At 40.3% G+C, this 12,319-nt stretch overlaps 2 protein-coding genes across 15 annotated transcripts in view; both read left to right on the forward strand.

The window, feature by feature from the left end:
- NCOA6 (nuclear receptor coactivator 6) overlaps window positions 1-7,625 on the forward strand; it is a 38,884-nt gene extending 31,259 nt beyond the window's left edge. For all 14 annotated transcript variants that reach the window (XM_083507846.1, XM_083507859.1, XM_083507855.1 and 11 more), the window contains 5 exons: window positions 200-3,163; window positions 4,132-4,185; window positions 5,348-5,387; window positions 6,235-6,383; window positions 6,994-7,625. In XM_083507846.1, the coding sequence (XP_083363972.1) occupies window positions 200-3,163; window positions 4,132-4,185; window positions 5,348-5,387; window positions 6,235-6,383; window positions 6,994-7,040 (3,254 nt within the window). In that variant the 3' untranslated portion in view covers window positions 7,041-7,625. The remainder of the gene's footprint in view (window positions 1-199; window positions 3,164-4,131; window positions 4,186-5,347; window positions 5,388-6,234; window positions 6,384-6,993) is intronic.
- LOC310709079 (tigger transposable element-derived protein 1-like) overlaps window positions 1-12,319 on the forward strand; it is an 877,074-nt gene that overhangs the window by 844,823 nt on the left and 19,932 nt on the right. The gene's annotated exons all lie outside the window — the stretch shown is intronic.

Raw genomic sequence — 12,319 nt, forward strand, 5'->3', positions numbered from 1 at the left:
GTTAATCGGGTCCATGTAGCATACCTTCACCCACTTCAAACTTATTTTATTGTTTCCCCCCACAAAACAAACATTACATTGTTATCCGGTATCACAACTTGCATTCCATATTTGCCATAACTAGACAATACAAAAGAGGCCAGTTTTAGTGACATCTTGCAGATTTTTGATACAAGAATGTTTCTATTTATCTCTATAGGCTACACAGCCCAGCCAATGGAACAAAGAGCTCTTCAGCAAATACCTCCTCAGCTTTTGCAGCATGGACAACAGCAGCAGCAGCAGCAGCCACCCACATCTCAACAGACACAGTCCCAGCAGCAACAGATGATGATGATGCTCATGATGCAGCAAGACCCTAAATCTGTCAGGCTTCCTGTTTCCCAAGGTGTCCATCAACCTAGAGGCCCTCTGAATGTAGACTCACAAAGAATGTCAATGCAGCAGGGGGGCAACATGTCGGTGATGGTTAATCTTCAAGGTCCTGGTTCAGTGCCTCCATCTCCTGACAAGCAAAGGATCCCAATGCCAAACAACCAGCCTCTTGTGAACAGTGCACGAAAGATGGTTTACCCAGATAATGCACAGAATCCAACCAGCTCTCCACTGGGAGAAGTTTCTTCAGTGCCTTCTGTTTCAGAAGGAAATGGGCCTGAAGTCCCTTTAGCATCTGGGCCTCAAAATAATATAGCACCCCACTTAGTAGTTTCACAGAACCAGTTAATGATGGCAGGGCCAAAACCTGGACCTTCTCCAATGTCAGCTCCTCAAGGTACAAGCCCTCAGCAGCAGTCTAATTCTCTTGCTGGCCCTCACCCGCATCATTTTCAGAATGTTCCTACCACATCACAAACATCAAGACCCAAAACTCCAAACAGGGCAAGTCCAAGACCATACTATCCGCAGACTCCCAATAACCGTCCACCAAGCACAGAGCCATCAGAAATAAGTTTATCTCCAGAGAGGCTCAATGCTTCTATTGCAGGCCTCTTTCCTCCTCAGATTAATATTCCTTTGCCTCCCAGGCCCCATCTTAATAGAGGATTTGATCAGCAGGGTCTTAATCCAACCACTTTGAAGGCTATTGGGCAAGCACCCTCAAATCTTGCAATGAATAGCCAATCGAGTTTTGTTTCACCACAAGCACATAAGTTGGACTCCATGGCTATTAATTCAGGAAAGCAAACCAATGCTTGTGGAGCAAAGCGAGCCAGTCCAAGTAACAGCAGAAGGTCCAGCCCTGGATCCAGTAGGAAAACAACACCAAGCCCTGGGAGGCAGAACTCAAAAGCAACCAAGTTAGGTTTGACATCTCAGCAGAATCCAGGGCTCATGCAAAACATAGATTTACAAAGAAGTATGATGGTCGGACCAGCCTCTTTGCAAATGCCTACGCCTGGAAGTTTTCAGAATAATGGTATGATAGCTGCCCAGAATCCTGCAATCCCTGTATCAGTCATGAGTGGTATTCCTGAGGATAATAAAGATGGCTTTAGCGCCCCTCAAGAGAGTGTGTGCCAGAATATGCAGGTTGCCCCAGTGAACAAAGATCAGCGCAACATTGAGCTGAAAGGCGTTCCCAGTCAAGAAATTAAAATACTGGTCCATGAAGAGCAACAGAAGAGGGAGGTCCCTCCCATAGAATCTAACAAGCTTCCCAGTCTGGAAGAAAGCAAGAATCTTATCTCTCCAGCTATGCGGGAGGCACCAACATCCTTAAGTCAACTTCTTGACAATTCTGGGGCTCCTAATGTTACCATTAAACCTCCTGGTCTCCCTAGCCTTGAAGTGCCTCCACCAGTGACTTATACAGAGGAATTCAAAAAGATTGCTGCCATTCCTCCTCCCCAACAGGATCCTCCTTCTAGTAAAGACTCTGTCTGTTCCCTAAGTTTACCTGCAAATACTGAAGCCTGTTCAACTCAAGTGCAACAAGATGTGGGTGACATAAATTCAAGTGTTTCCCAGAATATTTCTCCAGTAATACAGAGGCCTGTTAGCTCTGCTTCTATTTCTACATCACTCCCACCCAATCAGATAACAGTATTTGTAACTTCCAACCCTATTACATCATCATCTAACACGCCTGCATCATTGCCCTCTCATCTACAGTCTACATTAATGCCTGCTGTCGTCACCATGCCTAGTGTTGGCAATAAAGTTATTGCTTCCGAAGGACAAACCACAGTTCAGTCCAATGCTCGGCCTCAGTTCATTACACCAGTTTTTATAAATTCATCCTCAATAATTCAGGTTATGAAAGGATCCCAGCCAAGTACAATTCCTGCAACCCCAATGACTTCTAATTCTAGTTTAATACCACAGTCTGTTGCAGTTGTTGGCCCTTTGCATTTGTCCCAGAATATAAAATTCTCATCAGGGCCTGCTCCTCCTTGCTCGTCTTCTAATACTCCTATCTCAAGTATACCAACAAGTCGGCCAGTGGTTATTAATTCATTGCCATCTCCTATTCAGCTTCCTTCTCCCTCATTAATGGCTCCTTCAAGCACTTCTCCGCATCCTTCCATTCAGCAAGTCAAAGATTTCAACCCAGAGGAGTTAAGTTCTCAGACGTCAACATCTGACTCTAATGCTGAAGCAATCTCACAGCCTGGAGCTGTGGTCTCCCCATCTGGTGATCAGAGCCCTGGATCTTCTGTCAACAGACGAAGTCCAGTTTCATCTACAAAGGGAAAAGGGAAGGTGGACAGAATTGGTCAGTTTTTGCTGACAAAAGCATGCAAGAAAGTCACAGACTCAGTTGACAAAGGGGATGATCAATACGGTGTGGAAAGAGAAGTGGAAGGTCAAGGACAAGACATTTCAATCATCAACAGTCTGGAAATGGAGCAGTTACCAGTAGAACTAGAAGACAATATGGTGGCCTCTCCGGGTCCCACTCTTTTGAAACAAAGCACTTCCGGAACTGGCCATTTAAGTGCTAGTACTACTGCCGCTGTTTCTGCCTCTGTATCTCTAAGCTTACCAGGTAGCACTCCTTCCACTAACGTTCTTTCAGTTGTAACCACTCCAGTGATCTCTGACATCCTAACCACAATTCCAAGCACTAATGGTAACACCTGCAGTTTACCTGCGGAGCAGGTTAGGATTGGACCAGAAGAAGAGAAAACAGAAGACCATCATGAATCGTCACAGAATAAGGGTATGTACTCATAAACATATTGGGCTGTTATTCCATTCACTCTGTCGCCAAAAATCCAATTCTGCAAATATGAATTAAGGATGGGTCATGGTGATGAGGAGGGAGTTGTGTGTGGACATGTGAGTGTGTTGTGTTGAGGCCTAGAACAGTAGAACTGGAACAATTGGAAGAAGGAATCTCTTACAATAAGCTCTGTTTCTCAAGTTAAATGTAACAGTACCTACAATATTTAAACATTGCTTTAAAAAGCATTTTAGTCAAAGTATTGCAAATCCCTCTGATCAAAGATTGAGCGTTAGTAATGATAGCAGTGCAATAGCATTTGAATAGCTTATTGATGATGAATTCTGTTCTAGAGTGTAATCTGAGAGCCTTCCAAATTTATTGCTTCTGCAGCATAGTGGAAAGATCTTTATATAATGCCTCTGACTCCTCTGGTTTCTCACTTGTCTCAGGTTTATTTGTCCTCTGTAACAAGTAAAATAATGTGATGAGTATTTGAAAATACATACCTCTGATGAACAAAGTAACATAAGAAAAAAGCTAATCCAAATGTTCCATATATACTGGGGATATTGGAAATGTCTGCTTTTATACTAAATTTTGTAAATAAACCAAACACTATAATAATGGATCAAAGTGAAATCAGTGCATAGATTCCATAGCATTCCATAGCATCCATGTTTATACAATAGTTTTCCCGCCATTGCTTAAACAAGATACTAAGAAGGCCTTAAATGCTTTGGGGGGGGTTGTTTTATTGTTTTCAGATACTTTTGTCTCTGACTTATTGGGCTATCAATGATATACCTTCAGTTTTCTGCTTAGCATAGGGTTTTCCACTTTGGGGACATTCATATCTTGCAGTGTGATACAGAGCAGTCTGTTTTTCCAGATATTTGTATTCCTTGTTTGTATTTCTTAAGACTGAAAAGTGCATTGGTAGCTTCTTATCTATCTTGTTTCAGCCTCTTTATCCCAGACTCCAATTGCAACACCAGAAAGTAGTGTTCAAAGAACAGGTATGTTTTCCCTTAGACTAAATAGCATATATGTTTATAGGGAAATATATATGTGCATAAAACTCTTCCCTGTATTTTATGTTATCTGCAAGATGGAGTTTTAATTTATATTGGAAGAAATACTGTATGTAGTCACAGTATTACACTGAAGAGTTCAAAAATAATGTATCACATGGACACAGTTTTGACACTGGTCAGAGCAAAGGAAGTGTACTGCAATAGTTTGCAGCTGTATTAGTTTTGGATTGTTTATGCACAAATTATTTTAAAATGAACAATAAATTTAGGAGTTATGGGGATGAGATTAGAAGCAGTTTATCACAAGGTAAAGAAAAACCTGAATTAAGCTGGTTATGTCTGCTGTTTGGGGTGAGGAGCGATAGGCATTCTGTTCTTCAGAGGATGATCTGGGGAACACTATCTGATCTCATCTCAAGTGATCAAGCTCCATAATAAAACTGGCAGCATCTAGCAATATGGACATCACAGTTATACTCAAAATTCAAAGCTAAATGTAACAGTGATAAATCATTACAAGTTGAAAGCATGCTTTCTTTTCTTTAAAAGTAGGTAAATGTATTCTAGTCAGCTTAACACACATTTAACTAGTGCACATTCAGCTTTAAGTGCGGGGCAAAAATAAAAATTAAAAAAATCAGGAAGGGAGTGGGGTTTCAGGAAAAATGACTTTGGCAGTCCCACCTCCCCTTGAACCCAATGGGTTTTGACTATACTATACATGATTTTGGCTTTAGGTATGATCCCTGGAACGTAACCCCTGCATAAGTTGCAGGCTTACTGTACTACACTTTGATTAAAAGTTGACAGGGTTGCACTTCATCTGATCTCTGCTTGGTTTATAGCACTTACTTAGACAGGGAATGGGAGTTGGTAGGGGCAGAAGTGTTGCAAAGATGATCCGGTGAATTGTGCATATCAGGCCCATTGAAGTCTGAAGTGACCTCCATTTCCTTAGATCAAGACTTATGTGATACATGATGAGGCTACTAATGTCTACTTAGATTTGTCATGATGAAATATTGCTAGTATTATACCTATCACTTATTCTCAGAGTAGCAGTTAGATTTCTTAATGATACCCATTTTCTTTTCTTTTCTATATGCTTCAGCAGTAGAGTAACCCCTCCATTTATCTGTTTCAGAACTGGAATCAAATTCTGCAATTATTTCTGGCCTGGTTACGTAAGTAATTCACTATGGAATGATAGTAAAAGAGAAGTAATTTCTGTTCTTGGTTTATGTAGAAATGTGTATTACATAACTTTAAAGTGTTATGTAATTTCTCTCTCCTTGGCCTTATAGAAATCTGCCTAACACAGAAGAAAAGTGCAAACTGGTGGCTGATTCCTGCAAAGACTTGCATGTGAACCTAATTTAGCATCCTGCATTTATTTCAGTTAGTGACATAGGTTAGGGCTCCTATGAAAGCAAGAATGCATCTTCCCAGGGTGTGCTAATTGTATCCAACGTTAGTCCTACGCAGAGCAGATCCATTCAAGTTAATAAGCATTCCTTTTTTACGTTCATTAATTTCAGTAGGTCTACGAGTAAAATTTAGCTAGATAGAACCCATTCTGTTAAATAGCCTAACACTCATAATTATACCTTTCAGTCAAATGTACTGAACTATAGAGTCTTCCCCTAGACTGGACCAAAACATCTAGGACTAAGGGCCGAACGTTCCCCCTTTGGTTCCTTTCTCAAAAGACCAAAATGCATCTTGCCTGGCTTTTCTGTGGCAAGAGCATTTTGCTTCCAAATAATGATACTTGACATCCCTTCATTTTAAAGAAGAATGTAGTTTCTGGACACTAGTCCTGGCACTGTGTTCCATATGTTCAAATGACCGGACCTATGTTTTTATTTATAAAAGTAGCTCTGTTCTTGGTTCCTTGTATTGTCACCTACTAATATTTCTCGAAGCATACAAAGCAAGAAACTTTAGTGCTGATGTTGCAAGGCTATCTTCCTGTGTTTCTTGTACCATGAATTGCATGTTAACACACAGCTCTTGTATCACTTTTATCAGAAATGAGCCGAAGGAGAGCTGCGAAAAGGCTAAAACTCCGAGCAGAAGAAATTCAAGGACAGAGGAATCTTCAGCAGTGCAGGAGACTGTAGAGAATGGGCAGCGCAAGAGGTCCTCCAGACCAGCATCAGCATCCAGCACTTCAAAAGGTAAGATGCTCAGTTGTGTTCACCCAGTATGTTCTCTTTGGCTTAGAGTTAATTTAATGAGGTGTCAAAATTATAGAACTAGGAATAGAAAGGAAACAATTTTATTGCATCCAGTTTTATTGTTTTTTTACCTTTCTCTTCTCCATTCTGAAGGTCTTCTAAAATATTATATGCAGTGCCCATTAACACAGCAAATAGCTTGAAAAGTCACTTTGCAAATCTTAAATAGATGGAATATTTAAGGATTAGAAGATATTTTCACTCTAAAATATGAAAGGCAGAAGACAAAACCTTGCCTCTCTCTGCAAAATTGGTTTTGCAGATGAATGAATTTACTTATACTGTTCATGCTTGTCTGTAGACATCAGTATACATGAAAGCAAACTGTGCTGTTGCATCAGGTGTTCCCCAGCCTGGTGCGCTCCAGACAGGGCCGGTCCACCTGTGAGGCAAGTGTAAGACCATTTTCTGAGAACTTAGTAGACTGACTGGACAAACCTTAAAACATAAAATATTAGTATGGTTAATACAGCATGATCCCCTTCTCCCTCTAGTTTATTTTTTATTTGTTTAATTAATAATCTTCCAAACTGCTTTCACCCCCCAACAGAAACAAATGCAAGTGTTATGCAGTCAAAAAGAAGAAAATCCAAATGAAGTACTGAGTGGATATTCAAGGCTTGTAAATGTGTGAATTTTTTTACCGATAGCAGTTCTGAGCTGTGATTTCTCACTATATATAAAAACAAACAAAAAAAACAAAAACTAAACAAAAACTCTAAAATTCTGTACAGTAATTAATTTTACTATGATCCTGTTCCCAGTAAATGCAAAGTTTCTTTTTTCTGAAGACTAAATGATGAGTTGGGGGAATCAGGTTATTTGTTAAATTCTCTGGTTTTATAAAGTCTATACATAGCACACTAGATTTAGCGTGTTGTAAAGAATCTGAGGAGATAATTGTAAATTTTTATCTACGTTTTCACTTTTCATAGGAGAAACTAGAGTACAGGGTTGTCATGTTTTTTTTAGATATAAAAATGATGTATTGTGCTGTTGGTCAAGTACTGTATGTGAATAGCAGTTAAAAGGGTTATATATGGCCCAATCTTGGAAATGTAAATAGTTTTATTATATGGTAGGCTTGATGTATTTGTTGTAGAAAAGGACCAGTGGAAAAAAATGAGAGAGTTTGTGAAATGTGGATTACCTAGTGCTCTAAATAAATGTCATCGATCTATATTTGTATTGTATGTTATTTAACACCAGCATCCTTTTACATTGGGTATGGGTTACTGGGGAGTTCAGGGACAACATCAGTAAGAGAAGTGCTTTCTAGTTCTGGAACCTCAATAACTTGTTAAGCCATGTTTTTAAAAAATATGAAGCAGCCGAACTCCTTGGTATCATAGGGCAGATCTATTCAAATCTCTCGTCCTTCACTGTCTTTGTTACTTCCTTCCTTTACTTGGTTCACTTCCAGCCAGGCTTGTGATGTGTGGAACCAAGGATATAGGTCTAGAGCAATGTTTCCCAAACTTGGGTCTCCAGTTGTTTTTGGACTACAGCTCCCATCATCCCTAGCTAGCAAGACCAGTGGTCTTCAGAGTAATACTGTACACGTGACCATTTTCTGTTGGTTGTTGAGTGCTGGAACACTAGCTGAACTATATCCTGTGTTTTGAGAGTGGAGGCTGCTTCTCAGGAATGCTTTCTTTCTGGGAACATTTAAAGCAGTGGTAACCAATGTGGAACTCTCCACATGTTGTTGGACTACAACACCCATCATTCTCAGCCAGCATTGCCAGTAGTCAGAAATAGTGCAACAAAGTCTAGAGGGCATCGCATTAGCTCACCATGCCTTAAAAGTACACTTCAGGACTATGTGCCTCTGCTCCTCTCACTGATCTTCCTGTCCTCATGCATGTAACAAAATTAAACTCTCACGTAGATGTGTTATGCTTTACTCCTTTACTCTATACAAATAATATCTTCTGCAAGAGTTGGAAACAGAATTGTAGATTATCACGGTCACATTAATTTTGCTTGTCTCTTGTCCCAGTTGGGTCAAACCCCATTCTGCTGGATTTTGTAGTGCTTCAAGCAATTCCTAGGGGAAACTGAAATAAATTCCCTGAAGTAGAACTAGCATTTTTGAAATGTATATGTGTACTACTCAAGTGTGTGGTTGTTGTGAGCATCTGCTGAGCAGTGATCATTGCAAGTTAAAAAGTCTCTCTTCCCCACCCAAAGCATTCTTAAAACTGTGAATAGAAGTGTCTTTAAAAAGGAAAAAGTGAAATCTTAGCATACAGTGGTACCTCGCAAGACGAATGCCTCGCAAGACGGAAAACTCGCAAGACGAAAGGGTTTTTGGTTTTTTGAGTTGCTTCGCAAGACGATTTTCCCTATGGGCTTGCTTTGCAGGATAGAAACGTCTTGCAAGTTTGTTTCCTTTTTCTTAAAACCGTTAATATAGTTGCGACTTGACTTCAAGGAGCAACTCATAGCACGCGGTGTGGTAGCCTTTTTTTGAGGTTTTTGAAGACTTTGGTGATTTTTGAAGCTTTTCCAAAACTTTTCCGACACCGTGCTTCACAAGACGAAAAAATCGCAAGACGAAAAAACTCACGGAACAAATTAATTTTGTCTTGCAAGGCACCACTGTATAACTGCTACTATCAAGGAATGTTCATGAATATTTTCATGCTTGGCACATGGTAAAGTACTCTTTGTTCTGTGGCAAGGTAGCTCACAACACATGGGAAAAGATAGCAAAGCAACAGAGGCCCATATGCAAATGGAAGGAGCATGGAGGCAATGTGGAAGTAGAATGTTGTGCAAGGACTTGGCCATGTAAATATGCAGACAAAGCTTTAGCTCAGGTTCCATTATTTTTAGATCCGTAGCCCACCCATTCAGAAAGGTTCGTTTCATTTTGATCTCTATTTGGTTGGCATGTGAAATCCTGCGCAAATTAACCAGTATGTATCTGCTTTCTCTTCCTGGGTCTCAATTGCCAGATGGCCCAATTGCCAAACCAACAAGAGAAATGTCAGCTGGTTTATTCCAGCTGTAGCCACTAGGACTAAATTGGCTTGTATTGAAGTGTTTCCTCAAGTTTATCCCGTTTATAAAACCACATAACGTCTCATTCATGCAGGGTTTCAGATATCTTGAGAGTTTGCTATAAGCACTGATAGAATGGAGGCTTTATTAAATAAATTTTCTTAAGTGGGGCATTTGACTAATTAGAAGCCTTATATCACTGTGTCATGTATTTTAAGAAATCCAGTAAACACATTGGTTATGGTTTAAATATATTTTTTATTTCTTGTCCCACCCCTACCCCCCAAAAAGAGGACACCATTACAGTCTAACAATCAAAACGTTATTACATACACACAGGCACACCACAGAACACTTTGAGGCAGTTGTGTCCTTTGCTCTGTCAACTCCTTGCAAATGCCTAAACAGTACCCTACAAGCAATGGGCTTCCTCCTTCCATATACTTCTTCAGCAGGTAACAAACACATAAGGACACATTTTGTTTAAACAAGGTATTTGTTCTAGGGTATAAGTGATGCGGAAAAGGTTGGTGGGCAGACTTCCATCTAGTTAAACCCTCTATTGTAAGGCATACAATAAGGATCCTTGCTTAAAAACCATGCCCCCGCTTCCCCGTCAGCAGAATAGAACAGAGAGAATGACCAGAAATGAATTTGCCTCTCTAGCATGTGCATTCGAAATGCAAAGGTTCCCCCTCCCACCTTTGGAAGTGGCATTATAACAGCAGAGAAGGGGATAAGTGTGTTTATGTGTCTAAAATAAAATAAATGCTTTAATACATTTTAATACATTTTTAATGGGTTTTTAAGACTTAAACCAAAACAGCACTTTTTGGTTCGAAAAGCCTTCAGAAAAGAAACAAAAGGTAGCTACCCTAATACGGTTTTGACAAAATGCTGGTGGTAGGGAAAGGGCTGTAGCTCAGTGGTACAGCCTCTGCTTTGCACACAGAAGGCCCTCTGTTAATCCTCAGCAGCTCCAGGTAGGGCTGGGAGAAACCCCCACCTGAAATCCCGGAAAGCCGTCAGTGTAAACTATACTGAGCAAGGTGGACCCAACGGCCTGGCTTGGTGTAAGAATGTGAGAATTTGAGAATGTAGCAAAGATTTTCCATGGGAAAGGTGGCTGGATCCATATTCTGTATGGTTCTATGCTGCAGAAATGTCCCTAGCTCCATTGACAGGTTGCGGAAATCAGTGGTGGCTGCTTTCTACATTTTGTTTTGTTTTAAGCATTCAAATGACTCATTTTTGTGACCAAAATCACAATGTTCTTCTGTGACTGATGCAGGAATCTGCAGAGAGATTCCTGGTTTCACAGTGTGCTTTTGTCTGGAAGCATGATTAAAACATGGGTACAAATGGAGGAGGCCTAACTTTTCAGCATCTGGGTTTATGTATGTTCCATGTTCGTGTAGAAGTGGAATTCCAGCAGGTATAGTTTATTGTCATGTCACAGTGCTGAAGGGGTCTAATAACCTACACTTGTTGAAATTTCCCCACCTATGTACTTGCTAAAGGTATAGATGACCTCATGTTGAAAGGTTGGCCATGTATTGTATTGTTGTGTTGTGTTGTATTTCGTGTTTGTGACTCTCATCCTGAAAATTACTTATACTGAGAACAAAGGAACAAAACTGCAACTTTGCCAAAAGGCCCTTAGCTTGGTAAAATACAGTATTTATCAAATCAAGCCCTTAGTATGCTTTAAAATAGCCTGCAATTTTAAAACCACCATACATATATTTGTAGCATTTAATCTGCAGCCATCTTTGAGTAGTAGGGCATTAACTATGGTGGCCTGAATCAATTTGTGTCTTTTCTTTGATGTATATGTTCCTTAGAGAATAGTGAAGCCAAATCATGTGAAAGTGGGCGAGGGACGTATGAAAGACAGGTGCACAAATCTATAATAAATACAGTGTGAAGATGTATAATGCAGAAGTGAAGCAACATGAGTAGAAAGCAGGGCTGATTATAAGGAAATATCGTACCACTCAAATGCTACTTGACAGTTCAAATTAGGCTATAATAGGAAAAGACTAGGAATGTGGTTGTTAGGAGAATAAACTATATTTTCATCATAAGGAAGAACAACTGAGGAAGGAGTTAAAATGCGGTTGGGAGACCTGGAGCCACAATCCAAATGTGGAAAGTAGTGCCATTTCCCTAGTAAATTCAGGAAAAGGGCCTAGACTAGAATACCCTTTTGAGTCCTCTGGGTACCTTCTCCACCTTTCTTTGGCCTTGCCTCCAGGTCAGGCATCCACCCTACCCCCGTTAACATTAATGAATCTGAAACATCCATTCCAACTGGCATCCAAAATGCAGTATATTGCTAAGGAAGTTTGTTTCCTTGCACTTCAAGATGGAAGTGTGCATCCCCAACACTGTCAAAGACATATGCAGTGTCAGAAGTGCGTACTGTTAGTTCCAGATCAGAGACGAAGTATGAAAATGTGTTTTGATGTGGATGTCCATACAGCAAGGATAGGAAACTTGTGGCTCTGCAGCTGTTGGGTTCTCAACTCCCACCAGCCTCAGAGAACATGGCCATTGAATAGATATAAGGAGAGTTGGAGTCCAACAGCATCTCGGAGGCCATAGGTGTCCTCACCATACAGGACACAAAGCTAACGAGGGAGCTGGGTTAGGGCTGTTGTTTTTAATGGCAATGGTGGTTCTGAATCTCTGAATGCTTTATCCAAAAGCATGTTACATGCAGCTACATGTTTGCACATGGTACAGCAATTGTGATGATAATCGCATATCACAAAAGGTGCTGTAATGTCAACACTATGGACACTCTGGGCACGTTCCTCTAGCATAACCGTTTCAATCAGGTGTGTAAGATTTCCCTGCAAAAT

Source organism: Podarcis liolepis (genome assembly GCF_965112155.1).
Source record: "Podarcis liolepis genome assembly, chromosome: 6".
Lineage (NCBI taxonomy): Eukaryota > Metazoa > Chordata > Lepidosauria > Squamata > Lacertidae > Podarcis > Podarcis liolepis.